This window comes from Calonectris borealis, chromosome 1 (assembly GCF_964195595.1).
Source record: "Calonectris borealis chromosome 1, bCalBor7.hap1.2, whole genome shotgun sequence".
NCBI classification, from domain to species: Eukaryota; Metazoa; Chordata; class Aves; order Procellariiformes; family Procellariidae; genus Calonectris; species Calonectris borealis.
Genome location: NC_134312.1, coordinates 2,224,253 through 2,243,777, shown reverse-complemented (window position 1 = coordinate 2,243,777; position 19,525 = coordinate 2,224,253). Strand labels below are relative to the sequence as shown.

Here is a 19,525-nt window from a genome sequence, read left to right as displayed (position 1 = left end):
ATCTAAACCTCCCTTGGCGCAACTTGAGGCCATTTCCTCTCGTCCTATCGCTGTTACTTGGGAGAAGAAACCAACGCCCACCTCGCTACAACCTCCTTTCAGGTAGTTGTAGAGCGCGATGAGGTCTCCCCTCAGCCTCCTCTTCTCCAGACTAAACAGTCCCAGTTCCCTCAGCCGCTCCCCATCAGACTTGTGCTCCAGGCCCTTCACCAGCTTCGTTGCCCTTCTCTGGACACGCTCCAGCACCTCCATGTCCTTCTTGTAGTGAGGGGCCCAAAACTGAACCCAGGATTCGAGGTGCGGCCTCACCAGTGCCGAGCACAGGGGCACGATCACCTCCCTGCTCCTGCTGGCCACACTATTTCTGATACAGGCCAGGATGCCTTCTTGGCCACCTGGGCACACTGCCGGCTCATGTTCAGCCGGCTGTCAATCCGGCTGTCAATCCTGAAATTCTTGCTGACAGTTCAAACAAAAGGAGCAGCAATGGGCTGGGGAAGTATTTCTGCTCCTTGGGAGCTTTCATCATGCGCCTCTCATGGTGAACTCCGGCAGCACAGCTCAGGGTCTCAGAAGAACTTCATTCCTTGCAGAAGATGCAAAGAGCAGCCAAAGAGATCTCCAAAGAGATCTAGATCTCTCTGCAAAGAGATACTGATGTTGCAGTGAATCCAGAGGTGATGGCAATGAATTCCTGCCCCCCTCTTGGCATACAAACTCATGAGAAAGTGAGTTAAAAGCTTGCAGCAGAGCTTGGGAGAACTTCATCTGAATCTTTAAAGGGTCTTTTTTTGCTTTCTCTGTGGTTCTGTAGCACTTCAGGGTTCCTGTGACATTTCATGGAGAGTTCAAGCTTTCTGGCAGACTCTTCTCTGGTGGCAGTAAGGAGAAGGGCAGGAAGGAGCTGATGCCCTATGCATTAAGCAGGTGTTCACAGGGGAGATGTAGCCAGAACCAGTTTTGTTTTCCCTTCTTGTGTTGTCAAGCAATTTGCCAAAAGAAAATCTGTTTGCCTGGCTCTGGCCTGAAAACAGCTCCCAGCTGCTCCTGCGCTCTCAGTCTAAGTGCGTGCCATCTATACCCAAGGCTTTCTCCGCATTCAATACGTTGACTCCATCAATGAACAGCTTGCACATGTCCACCACTGATGCCATCACGGTCCAAACCAAAGGCCTTTCCTTTCTCTTTTTGCAGCTGAGAAGATCATCGGCCCCCGGGATTTGTATGTCAGTGAGCACAGCCACAGCTCGCTGCGACTCACGTGGATGCCAGCTACGGGGAGGGTGACGGGGTACCGTCTCCATCTGCATCCCTTGCTGCCTTCAGGGCAGCCGGTTTCAGAGGACCAGCGGCAGGTAGAGTTGCATTGCCATTTTGCAGAGCACCAGTTGCAGGTCCCGGTGTTAGGGCTTAGTCCTCTGCTGATGGCACAGCCTGGTTAGGAGGTGGCACCATGTCCCTCAGCCATCCTGGTCACAGCCCAGTGCATTGGCTTAAATTCCTGAAGCTGCTTGCTGGAAGTGAAGCTCTATAGATAGACCATCAGATTTGCAGGCGTGTTGATTGCTCATGCTAATTTTGGTATTGCTGTTGTGGTGAGATGGAGTTCCTGGGAGTGACGGGGGGAAGGGAGGGTGGAAGAAGGATGTGGCACGAACTGGCACAAACTCCATTGGGATTGATAAGAACAGGTCAATGGGAAGCACTCCTTCTCTCCTTACCTCTAGGATAAGGTGTGATACCTCTGTGAACTCTCAAATAAGCCCATCCAGCTTCCCTAGCAACATCCCCTGTTCCTCTTGCTGCCAAGATTGTTCATCTTGGTAAGATCTCTGAGTGTTTTGGGTTTGGATTTGCCATGTCCTTGTGTGAGGGATGCAGCCACATGTGCCAGCTCGCTCCGGTTCAGCTTAGTCACTGCCCAAAGTTTGAGAGCAAGATTGAAGGATAGAAGATGATGCCTAAAGGTTTGATTTCTAATAATAGAACAAAGCTATGAAAGCATAAATTATTAAGGTTAAGATTATTAATTGTATTAATTATTAAGATTGTATTTAACAAGAATTATCATCCTTGGCTGCTTCAGAATCTCATAAGAACCTAGTGAAAACACAGAAGTTGTCTCCACCTCTCTTGCCCTCAGGTTACATTGAAATCTCCCTCTATGAGCTTAAAAGAAACTTTCTTTGCCAAAGATGGTTGCTTTTCCTCCATTTTTTTAAAGGGGATTGGGGACCACCCTCACCCTTATGCCCACTCTTGTTTCCATGGAGTTTCTTCTGGGCTAACTCATGAAACCACCCTTGGCACTGTCCTGTATCGGTGCTATGTCCAGTGTGAACCCAGATATCATTTGAGGATCGTGCGTTTTAAGAGGCTTCTGCTCATGGAAGTCACCTTGCATCAGATGTGAAGCCTTGTGCTCCTAACCTGTTGCAAACATGGGGGTCTTCTACTGTCATGGAGGTGTAATGATGGCCTTTGTCCCCCTATGTGACAGATTGTGGTGGATGGTGACAAAAGTACCGTGCTGGTGACTGATCTGAAACCCAACACCAAGTACGTCTTCACCGTGAGGGCCATCTATGCAGATGCCCTTGGGGAGTCCGCAGCTGTCAAGGGAAAAACAAGTGAGTGTTTCTTCTGCAGTCATCTTTGTGTGTTCCTTGTCTTTGTGGCCACAGAAAAAAACCCACCAGAAAACCATACATGTGAGGAGCGAGGGATGGAGAGGTAGGACTGTCTAGGAGGAACATCTGTGCAAATGTCCATGGTGTGGGGTGCAAGGTTGTGAGTGGGTGCAGAGTAACCCGTCTGTTTAACCCACTTGAAAGCAGAGGGTGCAGCCTGCTGGATAGCTCACATCATCTGATTTAATAACCAGCGGGATTTAACACTCATGTACCTGGATTGAGAAAGCTTATGGAGACCATGGGTTGAGAATGGAGTTTTATGGAGAGCTGTATATTCTAAACACCTTGTTTCGGAAGTGGGTGGTCCAAAAGGTTTGGGTTGGCACTATGCATGCACTTAGGGCTTCATTTCACTCAAGGTGAACACCAAGGTGGTATGATTATGGCCTTTAGGAAATGCCCCAAGCTGCGATCTCTGGTCCCATGAAATGATCTAGGCTTCCTGTGGACTGCAATCTGCCATGCCTAATTCCGTGGCTGTCACATGGCTGGCTGTAATGACAAGGTTCTTGGAAACAAAGGAGCAAGTTCACCCTGGAGTGCAAGACACTGGGTCAGGTGTGATGGATGGAGCAGGTTTTGTCCCAGAAGTCTCTGCACTACTTTAAGGGGTTTCAAGAGTTTAAGGGGTGCACTAATTCTGCTTTCCTCCCTGTTTTGCATGAAGTGCCAAATCTGCTTTGCTCAAGGGGTTTTGAAAAGAATTATTCCTTTCTTCCTTGTCTTTTATTTCTTCCCCCACCCCCTGCAACGTCTTAAATTGTTTGTCTTCTTGAGGGAAGATCTCCGACAGGGTGAATAAATAAAGCGCCTCAATGAGGTTGACTCATATGTACTTGCCAGGAATAAGATGGAATGTCTTTATGGGTAGAAATAAAGTCATTTGATCTCTTCTCTTATTATACCCAACATGAAGCCAGCGGCAGAAGCTATAAATCTGTCTGCCATGGCTGGCTGGATCAAAATGGGCTTCTCTTTGTAAGACTTGCATCCATAGGCGCAAGGAGCATTTGATTCATGTGTCCTTGCTCAGTCTGCGTGAAACCCCTGCAGAGTTTTCTCTGCTCAGGAGGAAATGCCTTGTGGGTAGATATTTCACAGTTACCAACACCATTCAAAGAGGAAGACCACAAGCACTCTGCCTTGGGGGTTTTTAGCTCACTTTTTCAAGCAGACAAGGGTTTGGTAGAGGGGGGGTGGTTGCTTTTGAGGATTCAGCTGAGAGAATAGGGAGAATTGGCGCTGCTCACCTTTGTGTCTCTTTGTCCTTGAAGACAAAAGATTTTCCAAGGGTCTTTGTCATAGCACTTTATTACAGCACTGTCACATCAATTTCTGCAATATTTTTGTACTCCAAAGCACCTGTGCCTCCAGTAACTAATTTCCGTGTGATAGAAGAAGGACTTTTTAGCTTGAAGGTGGCTTGGACACCTCCACTGGGCAAGCTGGAGGGCTACAAGATCTACATCCCCAGAGGTGAGTTCAGACTTTATTAATTTTTCTTGGAGTTTGCTTTAAAAGGAGCAGTAACCCAAGGACAAGAAAGGTGCCATTTTGTCCAAGGAACAATGCACCAGAGAGCTCCTGGCATTACTCGGCAAGGAGGCCAGGTTAGCCTCTTCCAGATAGTGTGGTTCCTTCAGGATGGAGGAGGAGAGTCCTTTGAAGGACTTGCTTTTGAAGGACAAGATGGGGATGATGCTGTGGATGCCTTGTACCCATTTGCACTGTCACATCCAGACCTGCCCTGGATGTTTTCCATGCTCAAGTGCTTGCTTTGGTGTGGATGTGGGGTGAGCTTAAGCCTTCAGTACGGCTCACACTCACCTCTATGTGATCTGGAGGGCTGGGGACAGAGTGGATATGTCAAGCCTTAGCTAGAGATGTAACCCTCAGCAACATCACTGGGGTTTGGGGACTTCAACCATGCACTTGAACCAGCTCCTATGCATGCTCCTCACCATGTTGTGAAGACATCGCCATGGGTTGTAGACCTCAGGCACTGGGGAGGCTTCACCATTACTCTTCTCCTTGATTTTGCAGCCAACAGACCAGGAATGACCTATGAGCAGGTTCTGCGGGGTGACGTCTCTTCCCACGTGCTGGATAACTTGCAGGAGGATAGAGAATACAGCATCAGCATCTATGCACTATACCCCCAGGGGCCGAGCCAACCTGTGGCTGCTGTGGGAAGAACATGTAAGAGGTTTGACTCTGTGGCTGGTCCCTTCTTGCCCTGGGCATTGTGTTCACACCCTTTGCTGTTGATCAGCACCTCCTAAGTGGTGGGTGCTGCAGCTACATGTGCATCAAAGGGGCAATGTTCAACAGGTCCCTCCTAACTCCAACCTTGAGCCCTGCTCATCCACCATCACATGCATGGACATGGACTCCCTCAAACACCATCACGCTGCTTGGGAGGAAGGGTGGGAGATCTGCCAGAGTCTCGCTTGCCCTCCTGTTTTGCACCCACACTGCATAAAGCAAGCGAGGTTGTGCTTTAGAGGCATTGGTCCTGGAAAGCAATCGTCACAGATTTGGTTGTTTTCACCACGGCTTTTATGAGATGTCTTTAGCTTTTCAGGGAGGGTGGGAGCCCTTGTAAATCCTTGCCCTGCTGGCAGACGGGCAGGAGAAACAGCGATGCAGGGAGGGCAACCAGCAAAGTCCTCCACTGGCAAGTAGGTGCTCTAAAAGGTTTGTTCCCTGTCCTCCTTCCAGTGAAGCTTCTGCCTGTGAAAAGCATCTTGCTGCAGAACGAGACCACCAACACGGTCCAGGCAAGGTGGAGCCCTGTCCGGGGAGCAACGGGGTACAGACTCACCTGGACATCAACAGGTAGAGACTCAGGAATGGGGTGCATGCATCAGTGAGCAAGGACATGGAGAGATAGGAGCTGTGAGGTCCCCAAGGCACTGGGTGCACTGACACCTTCTGTGTCCAGGCATACAACAAGAAGCTGGAGGAAAACAGGTTTTTTGGGTCTGTGAATGGTGGAGTTTTCTGCACATGGGGATAAGTCAGCAGCTTGCAACAGAGAGCCATACCGTGGGTGTTGGTGGTGAACTCCACCATGGATGCAAAAATACCTGCTCTGGCTCTGCATAAAGCAGGCTAATGGGTATCCAGCCTTGTTAACATGGGATTAGTGCCGGATTTACTGGACCTGAGTATCTCTGGAAAGGATTAATAGCTGGAGAGAAGCTGGTAAAGTACTCCAGGCAGAGCTGTACATCCCACAGCCCCAGAGCCTCTGGGGTTACCCCCTTTTAGGGGTGACAGGTACCACATTACAGCCTGGAAGCGCCTGGGCTTATTGCTTTTCTCTCTGCAGTGCTAAGTCCTGGCTTCGTCCCCCAGCATCCCATAACGCATCCTCATTCTCAGACAAACTTTGGTGTTAGAAGACAGATCTGCATTTGCAGCTGGAGCTTCTCCCCTGCCTGGAACCCAAACATGTTTTCATTGCTGGTGTGGGGGAGCAGAAATTCAGGTTTGATGGCATATTTTGGCCTTGGGAGATGGATGTTGCTGCGGTTCAAAGAAGAGATGGGATGTCAGGACACCTGGGTTCCATCACAGGCTTTGAATAAGCAGCACACTCTCCTCTGGCTCAGTTCCCCTGGTTATGAAATAAGGAGACATCTCCCACCAGGGGAGGGGGGTTAGTCGGAGAACAGCTCTGAAGGTCATCAGAAGGGAAAATTCTTTACAGGGAAGATATAAAACTGGTTTTATTGCTTTGTAATCAATGGTTCTCCAGAAAAAATCACGGCACACCCCAAAAATCAGCTGTTTACCCAGTCCTTGCTCGATACCCTAGCTAGAAATGGAGCATACAGGTCCTCAGCCTGCCACATCTTTGGAGTGGGGACACCCCTTCTTGAGGGGACAGTGAGGGACATCCTCAGATGAAGCAGCAAGGGCACATCACCTCCACTCCAGGTTTGCTCTTTCCGAGCAGCTCATTCACCTGATACTGATTCACCCCAAATCCGAGGGTGGCAAAAATCCCAAGGGGCAGCCCACCCTCACCGCTGGGCCCTGCGGGGTCCTCCTCCCACACTCCATCCCATCCCAGGGCCATGCGTTACGGGTGCGGTGGCGTTGGGATTGAGACACCTTCTGCCCATCCCCGTGCAGCTGTCACAGGCGCTGGAAGGGTTTGGTTTTTCTTCCCTGACTTCTAAGACAGAGAATAGATAAACATAAATGAGCGGCTGACGTGGAGAGAAGGTCTATGGCGTGGGGTGGGAGAGGGGGGAGGGGGCTTAGGGTGCTGGTGGAGCAGAAGATGGGGAGATGGCACCCTCCAGTGACCAAACTGCAAATGGCAGCCTCCCCTCCTTCCAAACCCCAACCTGCTGCTGCCTGCACCTCTCTGCCCCTCTGAAAACGGGGTGCGATCCCCGAACATTAAGTTTTAACTCTTCTCCTGCCTTGCCTCCCTCTAGAGCGATGCTGAGAGGTTTAGCTGAGCCGTTTCTAGTCCACAACAAGGACACAGAAATGAGAAAATGTCTTTTGTGGCATCAGTTGGCTCCAGTGTCCTGCAGGAAAGGCAGGATGACTCCAGCACCAGGGCTGGGCAGAGTGTGGACCCTCTTACGGGACTGCTCGCAGGCCTATGCGTGGCCATTTGTGCGTTGCTACCTGATTTATTTTCTTTGGCCTGCAAAACCCTGAGCTGCCTTGATCTGTTGGTGATCGCTGAGGTCAGCCCGAGCAGCTGTGGGTTATTTCTACCTGCATATACATTAGCTCCTCAACCAAGATTTGTGCTTGTTGCGCTAAGCCGTATCCCTACCGTCTTTGGCTTGAGGACCTTGGCAGCACATGTGCAAGCCAGGAGGATGAAATGCCGTTCAATCTCACGCAACTGTGTAGTTCTCAAGTGGTTGTTTACGTGATTGCCCACCGCCCTCCCAGACAAGGAGACCCAAGGAGGGTGGTCCTCCTTGATCTGACCCATGGAAGCCCAGACATCATTTCTCTTTGCAGAGGGCAGCATCCAAGACGTGAACCTCAGCAACACCTACAACTATTACATGATCCAGGGGCTGCAGCCTGGCACAGAGTACACCATCACCATCAACCCCATCTTTGGGGATGTTGAGGGGCCAGTGGTGAGCGGAAAAGCAACAACGGGTGAGTGCCCTGCAGCAGGGGTGGGAGCCAGCCCAAGCAGACACAGATGGGGGTGAGGCTATGCTGGCAGTACAGAGCTGGTGTCATTTGTAGTCAGCACTCTGTCTGTCTTCTGGTGCAGAAAGCGGTCTGGTTCATCACAGCTTTCGGGGGCCACTTAGAAGCTGTTGAGACCTTGATGCAATTGGTCAACTTTGCTGTCTTGCAGTGGCATCGAGCACCGTCCAGATGCTGAAAGTGAGTGAGATATCCATCAACAGTGCTCTGGTCTCCTGGGACTCGGTTGCTGGGGCCACCGGGTACCGAGTGGCCTGGGGTCCTACACCAGGTAAGGTCCAACTCTCCTCCAGCCTGCATCACCTCCACCTCCTTCTGTAGAATGGGACATAAGGCTCTGGGAACCTCAGGGATGGTGGGCATAGGGGCAGGTCCAGCTCATTAACTGGTCTGAGCAGCCTCTTCCACAACTTCAGGGCATGAACTGAAACCAGAAATTATTCCTGGACCCGACCCACAATACCAGCAGGCAGGGTCCCTGCAGCAACTATGTTCAGCCTAATCCCAGCCCAACTCATATGCCAGTGGGTGCAAGAGTCCTACACCACCTTGCCTGGTCATCCAGCACAGAGGCTTTGGAACTCCCTGGAGATGCTGGGGAGGGGCAGAGCACACGTTGGAGCCACCCCGGACTGTACCACATTACTGCAAGCCCTGGATGTGAGAGGTGGTTTGGTTCCTTCAGTTCCTCTCAGCTGGTTTGGATCCTTTAGTCATTCGAATTCCCAAATAAATAACCATAGGAAGACTCCCTCTTGCCCCAGTGTACATATGGGTGTCCTACAGCAGAGGTTCAGCCAGGTTGGAGAGGGACTGCCGGGGAACACATGGTGTCTTTCCCAGTATGCAACAGAGCTGCTTCCCAGTCTCTTCGGTCTTTATCCTCTTCTATTTTATTTTCTCTCTCCCAAAGAGTTCTTTGGCAAAGACCGTCCTCGCCAGCTGGCCCTCAACAAGTCGCTCACAGCCTACCAGCTCCGCAACCTGGCCCATGACACGGAGTATGTGATTTCCCTCTATGTGCTCTTTGGCTCGGTGGAGGGACCAGGGATCACAACCTCAGCCAGGACATGTGAGTACAGGCAGGACGTTCAAGTAGCTACCACAGCACACAACCCTTGGGTGGTTGGTTCAACCTTGTGTATCCCTACAAAGCCCTTACACCATGCCTCCTGCACCCCTTTCCCATCACCTCATGTCAGGGGCACCGTGGTGGTGGTCCTTGGCCCTGATGACCTGCTGTGCCTGGTAGCTGAGACCGTGAATCCCAAAAGCTCTGGGTTTTCTGCCTGGGAGTCTTCAGATGCAAACTGGAGCCAATGTGCTCTGCAGTGGATCTCTTCATGTGCCATGGGCTTGGGCAGAGCTTCAGATATGAACTGCCCAATCTGCGCACACTGAGCGTCCGGCCATCTCAAAATCCAGACCAATGGCCAAAGTCTTCAACATTGTCAAAGAGTTCACTGGAAAAGAGATGAGACCTGGGTAAATTCTGCTGTAGGGAGCCATAGGGAGATAAAGGGAGAGGAACATCCTAATGTGGTCCTTTCTGCCTGGTGACAAGGACTGTCCCCTGCCTCAAAGAAGGGGGGACTCCAAAGGGCTGTGCTGGAAGATCAGGTTGCCTGGACAAGAGGCAGCAGATGCAAATTCTTCATGTAAAATGGGGAAAGACGATGGTCTAGTTGATGGCCAGAGCTTGTCCTCCCATGGCAGACTTCAAGGTTGCTGCATCTTGGCGGGGTGGAAGGCAGCAATGCTGAGTGTGGTCATCAGAAAGCAGAGGTGAGATTTGTACAGTACCAGATGTATCCTCGGAGAGGTTTAAAAGTGGCAGAAGGTGACTGGAATACAGTATGGAGATAATGGTCTGACCCTTGTGAAGAGTGGGCACAGACAAACACTGATGTTCAGCACCCATGGGAGCTCTGGGTGGATGTTTCACCCTGCAGGCAGTATGGGAGCACTGGGATCTGGATTTCGCAACTCCCTGGATCCCTGTACTGCCTGTCCTGGGCTGGCAGAGATGCTCCCACCTGGATCTAGCATAGAGTACACTCCTTGGTGCTCAGGGAGGTAGGATGTACACATGGTCCAGACCTCAAGCAGTGCAAACCAGTGTCTCACAAGGTGAGGATGATCTGAGGATAAGCAGAGATACTGCTTTTAACTCTTTTACATAATTTTGGCCTCATTATGCTGACAACGAGGAGCCCTGTTGGACAGTTGTGTAATGCTGTCTTCACCTTGCAGCGCCTCTTGGCTACGTCTCCAATTTCAAGGTGATATCCTACACCAGCACAAGCCTGTCTCTGGCATGGAGTGCCACAGCAGCTGCCACCAAATTCAAAGTCACCTGGAGCCCTGTAGGAGCAGGCAAAGGTGAGGAGAGAAAGGGTGCCCATACTTGTTCCTGGCACAGACCCATGCCATGGCCATGGGAGCCACCTTTCCAAACTTCTGATCTACTGCCTGGGGTAGGAAAGAGATCTCCCTATTGAGAAACGTGGTCCTCGGCCTGCATCCATTGGTGATGGCTCCTTCCCTGTTCGTATTCCTGAACTTCTGTTTATGAAGATAGTCCCCAAAGCTCTGAAACAGTAGTACAGCAAGGAATGGCTATTTCCTTTGGAGGGGATGCCACCAGCCTCACTGGTGAGCTACAGGCTCTGAAGTATCCCTTTTTTTTACAGAAAACCAGGTTGCCAAGACTCAGTACCTGGGCAGTAGGGTGTTGGCTTACCGGATTGACCACTTGCTGCCTGACACACTGTATAAAGTCAGTGTTCGGGCTGTCTTCAGCAAGACCGAGGGGCCAGAGGTGACTCTGACTCACCACACAGGTATGTCCTGGTGGAACAACCCTCTTTATGTTGGGAAGCAAAGGCTAGATTCATGGTCCTGTGTATTGCACGTTGGTGGTGGAGTGACATGAGTAGCCGTCGTAGCTGGTAGCAATAATCCACGGCTGTTCCCATGGGTAGGAGTGGACATGTCCTTCTGGCACGTGAAACAGGCTTGGCATAGGTAGGCAACCCTGGACGCATCAAAACGCTCCCCAGTCTTATTTATCCACAGCCATCTCAGGAAGGTAGGAGCCTCTCTGCAGGTACCACTCACGGTCAGCTCAGCAGCATGCACTCTTCAAATTTGCCGTTCCTTGATTTGTGGCTCTGCCTCTTCAAACTTGGGGTCCTGGGTCCTTTCAGTGTCTTTTTCACCTAAGTTCATCTGAACCGCAGTTTGAAGGTGCATCTGGATGATCTGTCCTCTCTTGGCCTCTTCCTCATGTCCCTGTGTTGTGTCACCAGAGTTTGGTGCAAGCGGTAAGAAATGTGGGTGAGATCCCTCAACTTAACTGCACAGTGCTCCTCTCCATGGATTCATTAGGAAATGCAGCCTGGCATCCCTGGATAATGTCTGGAAAGTAGATATTGCATAAATACCCAAACCTTTCTTCAGTGCCATAGCTTAGAGCCATGAACTCTGCGTAACTTGGGCTGTTACTTCAGGCATCTCATCCTGGGTAATTTTTGCAGCGTCTCTTGCAGACTCCAACCCCATCCAGACCGTTCAAGACCTGAGGATTACTGACACTGGCGTAAATAGTTTGAAGCTGTCTTGGAGGAGGCTTCCTGGGGTAACTCATTATAAGATATCCTGGGTGCCATTCAATGGTAAGCATCCTGCTCTCCTAGTGAGGTGCGGTATGAGGACAGAGCACAAGGAACCCCAGAAAACAGGAGCTTAGCTCAGCTCATTCCTTTTCCCACGGATTATCGGGGTAGATGGGGACTGTAATGTCTACGGGAGCAGGTTGAAGCCCTGTAACTGAGCCAGGTTTTAGTCACTAACAAAGATATCCATTGGATATAGGCATAGCTGGGATTTGGGAAGTCATAGAAGTTGTTGCCTTCCAGCAGTGATGCTTTTGTGACCAGATCTCTCACCTGCCCATGCCTCAGTTTCCCCATATGCAAAATGAACACATAACGCTCCTCCCTGGCAAGGTCTCCTAAGATATGTGGGAGGAAACTGCTGTAACAATAATTGTTGATAGCAATTACCCTGCCCTTTCTATGTAACACTGGGGTTTTTTGAATGGCTCCTCTTAGGCGGCTTGGAAACCTCCCAGGTGGTTGCAGCAGAGGCAGTCTCCTTCACGATCCCCAAACTGAAGAAGAGCACCACCTACACCATCTGCATGTCTGCAATGATCAGGGGACGGGAGGGAAGCCCCACACTCCTCACAGCCAAAACTTGTGAGTACAGAACCATGGGGTGAGGACAAGAACATCTCCACATCAGTGGATTAAGGGCTCTGATGGGAGGTGAGGATGGAAAAAGAGCAATATTGGCTGTTAGACACCTTACTACTTCTCAGGTTCCACCAGCCAGCATGGCAGAAAACATGCATTGGTCCTTTCTTCTTATTACTGAGAAATGTTGGGACTTTGCCTGTCTTCCCCTGCCAATAATCACCGTGAGATGCTATTTTTGTGACACATTATCTTGGAATTACCTCTTTAGTTATAATATCTTGACCATTTCCAGTAGATAAAGGCAAACATCACTCATGACGTTGTGGCATCATGCGACTTGACTGATGCTGCAGAACAAGCAGATTTGGAGATCAAGTGGTGGAGAAGATCGGGGATGTGGAGCCAGCGCTGTGGCTTCAGGGAGCACTAGCATCTGGCACAAACAAGCAGGCGAAAGCTTTATCGCCCATTTCAACAGCTCAAATTTCACAATTAGTTTAGAGAAACACCCGGCAGTCCAGGCTGAAGATCTGCCAACAGTTGTTTGCTAAAATTCCACCAATTCCCACCAGCTGAGGATCTGATTTGATTCAGCTTTCTGGAAAACCCCTAAAGTGCTGCAAGGACTCCTTCCTCTCACCAGAAACATGGTATTTAAGGAGGCAGAAGGTCTCCAAAGCTGTTTGCAGGCTAAGGTGTGTTTCCTAGCACACACATTTTTGCACCCAGGGGTAGATATCATCTGAGAGATTCACCAGCAGCTGGAGCTGCGGACAAGTATAGCAGAGATGTGCTTCATGCTCATCATTTCTATTTTTGCCTTTGATTTCAGTGGCGCCAGGACTTGAGCCTCCCAAAGGATGCATCAGCTTCCTTTCAGCTCAGGCAAGCTCTCGGTGGTAGCTTCTACCCACCCTAAGCTTTGCTTCTTTCTTCTCCAACAGTGGATTTACCCAAAGTGACTGAGTTCACAGTGCAGGAGGCTGCAGAGACCAGCGTTTTGCTGACTTGGACAGCTGTTCCTGGGGCATCCACGTACCTGTTAACATGGCGCTTGTCCTCAGGTAATGTTTTTTTGGTTGGGGAAGGAAGGAGGCTTTGCAATTTGGTCTCCTCCTGTGTGAGCTGCCCCATCACCCAAGGGGATTTGAGGATGGAGCATGGACATGTCTGGCTTGCCCTCTGGTCTGTTTGATTCAGTACCTGGTCTTAGAGCTGGATGATGCTGCAGAAGATGCAAGTGGCAGGTATTAAAGGGGAAATTTCTTTCCACCACCAGCCTTAAGTGGCTGCTGTTTCCTTCAAGTGTCATGACTTGTGTCTCCAAGTCATGCCCAGTTTGACCTGGGGTAAATGATGCCGCCACTGATGGCACCAACACTGTTCCTTCTTTTGAACCCATCTGGACCATTTGTTTAGCAGGAGAACAGAGGGTTGACCCTGGGGGCTTCCATACGTCATGTCCCTTCATCTCAGCTTCTTCATTTGGGTGAAAAAGAGGGAAAAAAATGGAAGCTGGCCCACCGAGGAAGCTCACAAGATGACCCATTTGGCCATTGCAAAATCCTTAGGGGAAGAAAAAGGAGATGGGAAAATTGCTTAGAAAAAAACCTGCTGGTTGGCATTACCAGTGTCTCTTCCTCTAGAGTCACTACCTGTCCATCAGGGATAGCTGCAGTGAACCAAAAAAAAGGTGGTTTTTTGTCATCCATACAACCTTAATTGTTATCTGTTTAAAAGTTTTGCTATATAGTAAATAGCTTTTAAAACTTTCTTAATAATTGCTCACAATTTCTAGTGTGTATTTCTTTTTCCAATTGATTTGGCCTTACGGGGTTTGCCCTTTTAAAGCATCAGCTATATTATTTTTTCCTGCAGTGGGCTTAAACCACTTTGAATATAGCAAGTTTCCTGTCGTTGTTGCTTCAGCCACTAACTTTCTGCTAGGGATCAGTTCATCTTCATAAGTCAATAAAGAAAACGGATCTGACACAATTCCCCTGTGCTCCCTGCAGTGCTTTTTGAGTTACCGGGTCGTCAGCTTTAATTTTTTTTTAATTCCAAGGACATTTTAGTATTGGCAGCTTAAGACTTGCAGCATATGTCACTCAGGATGAAGTCTCCTGTGGTAGCATCATTTTTTTGCTCTACATATTACGGATAAGTGATCGAGGAACCGAACATTTGGTTCTCTAGGGTGATTTAAGTGATCTAATGCAACTGTTCCCCTCCTATGCCATGCTGTTAAAATATTGATCCGTAAGTATTCAAAAATCATTGGTTTCAGAGTTGTCAGGGGCTCAGAAAGGGATAATACCATGTCTGACAGTCCCCCTGTGCCCTCACTCGATCGATCCTTCTGAAAGAGGTTTATAACTATTGATTTAACATTCCAGTCAGATGAATCTTGCCACCACATTTCAATAGTACCAACGAGATCAAATTTATGCTCATAAGTGAGTAATTCCAATTTCTCTTGTTTAATTATCCAGGCTGCCAGCATTAGTGTATAAAGGCAATTAAGAATTTTGTCTTTTTTTTTTTTTTTTGTCTCTTGGTTCCTTGATTAATTTTCTGCTCCACAACTTGATTTTTTTCTGAATGAGAACTCATTCATCACCCATTTCCCTTGCCCCCCTTTTAAGCTCAGTTAATGGCCTCCTCCCAGACCCTAGCCAGCCTGCCCTATAAAAGATGGGGTCCCCTTCTACGTAGCTTGAGGTCATCCCAGCTGTAGACCTCCTCTGTCCAGTGCTACACAAAACCAAACCCATGTGTGTCAGTGGGGCTCCATCCAGAGCCAGCCTTCCTCTCCCATGCGACAGGAAGGACCTTGGAGAAGTTCAGCCGGACGTTGCCCTCCTCAGTCTTCTTTCTACTTTCTCTTAACTGTTCTTGGAGCACCAAAGTCATGGTTTTCTTATCCACCTAATCAATAGAAGCTCATTTAATCTTGCATTTGGATCCTGAGCCTCACAGTCTCTTGTCCCTTGCAAAACATCAACTTCATTCTTCGTAGAAAATTGTCCCCAGCACAGACCGTCTTCCTTCTCCAAAGGTTGCAGATTTCTTCCTGCATGTGCTTGCCAATCTTGTGCTGGGCATCCCTCCCTGGGTATGATCCAGGTACCTCCCACCTCAGTCCACCATCAAAGGCTTCTTTCTGTCCCGGGGTACGAGTGTGGTAACCATACACTATTTCTCATTGTGTGGAAGACCCGTTATGTGAAACAAAGGGGTGCAGTGCTACACAACGGCAGAGCTGCAAAAGGAAAAGTAGCTAAACTTGCCCATTTGGGGGTCTAGGCAGGCAGGGTGGGTGGTGGGCTGCCATAGGTCTGTGTTTCAGCAGAGCTGTCAGCTTGTGTTTCCTACAGCGAATCTCTTCAGACAAGGTAGCATGGCATCTAAATCAATTATTATTATTTTGACTTGCCTACCCAAAGAGAGGGGAGTAGAAGAGTTTGAGACAAATGGCAAGAGGGATTTTTTTTTTTTTAAAGGAGCAAAACCTCCCTTCCAAAATTTTTTTGGGGTAGTTGAGAATATCTAATGAAAATGAAACAGATTATTTACACCGATTTAATTGCTTTCCATAGAAACTAAGCTTTTTTTTTTTAAAGGGAAAATGCTATTTCAGAATAAAAAGATGCATGTTTCACTTCGAACAGCGTCAAAACTCATAATTCAGTATTTCCAAAATAAGACACTTATAAAATGTCAAAACATTATTATGACATTTTCACAGATTTTTGCTACCACTATTTTAGATCAAACCTATCTATCGTATGTGACCAAATTTCTCAAGTAAATTTGTTTCTACTTTTCAGCAAACTTTCCATTCATTAACAAAAAATAATCCTGTTTCTATACATGCTAACCACTGCAAACCATTGGTCTATCACAGAGCTCAGCCTCGGACACCACCTGGACCAAATGCCCTCTCTAAACACTTGTACAAATTCCCTGTACTCAAGAACTCCCTTGTCAGATGCAAACAACCTTATTTCATCTGGTTTAAGACCTGACCATTGCAGTTTGCAATCACATCTTACCAAGAGCCTCCACTCTGAAGTCCAGGACTCATCTCATCCCCAAGCTCCTTTGGCCAAAGGTGGTGTCATTAGAAGATGGGATGCTTCAGACATGGGAGTTATTTTGAGTCTCTCTGGCTCCCAGTCAATGCATGTTTCTTCCTTTTTCACAGCTTCTGATCTTTCCCAGGAGCTGTTATCAGCCGCTTCTAGATCATATCGAGTGACAGGACTGAGCGCCAAAGAAATGTATTTGTTTTCTATAAGACCAGTCTTTGGAGATACGGAGGGACCAGAGACAACACTCCTTGGGCAAACAGGTATGAAGGCTGGAGTTTTTCCTAGGTAACTATTACTGAGGCTAATTTCTTGGCTTCTCTACCCTTCTGATGCTTTGCTAGGTAGCGGCATCATAACTAAAAGAGATTTAACAGACACCTTTTTTTGTTTGCCTCTTACAGTGGGACCTCACAGAGATTCACTTGCGCCGGTCGCTCCAGTGACTTCTGCAAAATTGGATACGATGAGATCCCCATCCATATCTCCTAGCAATGTGGGGACCACTCTTCTTCCACTGACCACCACCACAAAGCTACCACTGGCCCCAGAGACCCCATTATCGACCACTGTAGTGTCTGCTCTGCTGACAACTCTCCCTGGGCCAAGTGAGTGTGTATCCATGTGTGATTTGATGACGATGTAGCAGTAGGTCAAAACCCCCAGGGACCATGGTCTTCTCTGATCTCAGGAGCCAAAACTAGTCTTTATTCCTTGAGTAGTGAGAGCGGACAATGTCAGGGAAAGGGAAGACACAAACTCCATAAAATGCAGTGAAGCTCTCAGCGCTACCCTGTGGGGTGAAGGTGCTGCCCGCTCACTCACCGACGCTTGGCATCGCAAGAGGGAGCTGCGCTTGGGTTTGTTTTGTTGCTTTGAACACAAAGAAACACGCTTCTGCTTTAGGACCCCCCAGCTTACAGAGATCCTCTCTTCCCTCTGCAGTCTGTGGCAAGTTCAAAGCAGACATTGGGTTCCTGGTGGATGAGTCCTCGAGTATTGGCCAGAGCAATTTCAATAAAGTGAAGGATTTCCTCTTCCGGATCATTTCCTATTTCCCTAAGATTGGGCCTGAAGGGACACAGGCAAGATTTTGTTATTCTATTTCCTAAAGGTGTTTTCCTTCCAAGTGTTCACCTTTTGCTCACCCCTGCGATGACAGCAGTCTGCTCGCTCACACGGTGTGGCTCAGAAAAGCAAAGTGCTTTGCCTAAAGACATGTGCGTGTCCAACAAAGACACGCATAAAAGTCTCCTAAATCTCAGCCTACTCATTTGCATATATTTCCATTTCTTGGTTATTTTTCCAAGAGCAAGTCATCAGGAATAAAGCAAATCCCAGACCTACTGAAATACTGTCTAGGTTATGTGGGTCCCCTTCTAGGACCCCGTTTCTGCCCACATCCAGACTGCTAGTGGGTGGGGGCCCAGATGGGAGATGCAGCACGCACCAGCAGCTGCATCCTCCAGACAAGCAGAGGACCAGATCCCCAGGCCATGCTGTGAAACACCTCAAGGGCAAATGAAGCCTACAGCGTTAAGTAACAACTCAGCAAAGCCAACTGGAAGACTCAGTAGATAATTTATTTTGGGTCATTTGTGTTTAATTAATGTGATATCTGAATAGCTCTTTGAAAGGGAGACCTGCATAGCTTACTTTCAGTTGATCAGGAAATGGGGAGCTTCTTGCGCTCTTTACTTACAGGTAGTCTTGAAGGTGTAGGCACATGATGAAGTTACCCTGGGGTAACAAATAATTCTGGGGAAACGAAGACATTTTGATTTAGATGGCTATAGTCTCAGCTGAGTAGCTGGCCTCCTTTTGCACTCGATGGAGATCAAGGGTTTAATTCAGGAGGGATGGGTGCTGCTATGGGTGCTGCTGCAGCAGGAGATGCTCCCACCCAACCATGAGCTACCTGAAGTGCACAGGTCTTCCATCAGTCCTGTGCTGTTTCCACCAGCCTGTGCAGAAATCTCTGATGCCCTAGAAAGTCTGAAATAGTACCTTGCCCATGTTTAAGCATACGGATTGTGCCCTATGTGCCTGCCAACCTGACAGCCATTTTTGTGCCTGTTTTCAGTCTGCAAGAAACACAATCTCTTTCCCCTCTCGTTGCACCGCAACTAGTTGTATTATCTAACTCAAGGCAGTTTATCGAGTGATGGCACGTTTGCTGCGTGCCTAAGCCCTCCACGTTTTTTAACCTCCTTTTTCTTTGGCAGGTTGCTGTTGCGCAATACAGCGAGGAACCCAGGGCAGCCTTCCACTTCAACCAGCACCGGGACCGCAACAGCGCCCTGAAAGCCATCAAGGGACTGCGCTATGCTGGAGGCAACACAAAAACAGGTGTGTATGGGTGAGCCGCGCACCTGGGGTGGACCTTCTGGACCAAGACAGAGTGTTTTGAACCCATTTACCTGGTTAGAAAGTTATGGCCCAAAGTTCTTCAAAATTGGAGAAGAGAGGATTGAATTTAGTTTTATTTCCAGGGCTGGTCTTTCCAACTAGCCTGGTGTCCTTTATCCATGTCCTAGTTTTACTACTGGGTTTCTCTTCATTATTTTATAACTTTGCCTGCACTTGAAGGAAGTTTTTATACCTGGCTTGGAGACAAAGCCATAAGCATTAGGTAAGGATAGTTAATGCTGAAGCATCCTTATTGCCCACTGTATGCACATTTTAATCAGCAAATTGCAACAATTATTGCCTTGTTACCCTAACAACAAAACAATGTGCCCCGTCCTATTTTCATGGTGTGTCGTCACGTAAATGTCCTTTGTTCACCTCCATTGTACAAATAACACAGCTCTTCATTTGCTCAGCGTCTTGGAAATTCAGACGCTTTTCTGATGTAGTTAAAAAACTCAGAGTCAGATAGCACTTTCCACCTACTCGTTCCCAGCACAACAGTGGGTATACCTGGTTCCCTGAAGGCACATGAGCAGTAATATTAAATTGAAGGTAGTTAGTTTTAACTTTACCCTTTTTAAATGGCCCACCTGAATGTATTCCCATCAGTCAACATAAAGGGAAGCCTTGAGGCATCCATATAGGGCTTATACACCTCATCCTGGCTCAGTGGTATTGGTCAAGAACACAGAAAAATGGGGCTGATCAAAATACAAGAATTTTGATGGGACTGGTTAGGGAAAGCAGGGGTGAAATTGCTCAGATTGCAAATTTCTAGGTAACCTTGCCTCTAATCTTCCTTTTTATGGAGGTTGTGTCAATAGAGGCGTTTTACCCCTCATAGGAATCTTTCCATACTGTT

At 48.4% G+C, this 19,525-nt stretch overlaps 1 protein-coding gene across 1 annotated transcript in view; it reads left to right on the top strand.

Moving 5' to 3' along the window:
- Positions 1-19,525, top strand: part of LOC142078246 (uncharacterized) — a 106,512-nt gene that overhangs the window by 8,180 nt on the left and 78,807 nt on the right. Inside the window, exons 7-23 of the mRNA XM_075140705.1 lie at positions 1,195-1,355; positions 2,501-2,630; positions 4,053-4,169; positions 4,737-4,892; positions 5,415-5,531; positions 7,695-7,841; positions 8,050-8,169; positions 8,812-8,970; positions 10,152-10,280; positions 10,592-10,741; positions 11,438-11,575; positions 12,014-12,160; positions 13,105-13,224; positions 16,368-16,514; positions 16,656-16,859; positions 17,197-17,336; positions 18,477-18,600. Of these exons, the coding sequence (XP_074996806.1) occupies positions 1,195-1,355; positions 2,501-2,630; positions 4,053-4,169; positions 4,737-4,892; positions 5,415-5,531; positions 7,695-7,841; positions 8,050-8,169; positions 8,812-8,970; positions 10,152-10,280; positions 10,592-10,741; positions 11,438-11,575; positions 12,014-12,160; positions 13,105-13,224; positions 16,368-16,514; positions 16,656-16,859; positions 17,197-17,336; positions 18,477-18,600 (2,406 nt within the window). The remainder of the gene's footprint in view (positions 1-1,194; positions 1,356-2,500; positions 2,631-4,052; positions 4,170-4,736; positions 4,893-5,414; positions 5,532-7,694; positions 7,842-8,049; positions 8,170-8,811; positions 8,971-10,151; positions 10,281-10,591; positions 10,742-11,437; positions 11,576-12,013; positions 12,161-13,104; positions 13,225-16,367; positions 16,515-16,655; positions 16,860-17,196; positions 17,337-18,476; positions 18,601-19,525) is intronic.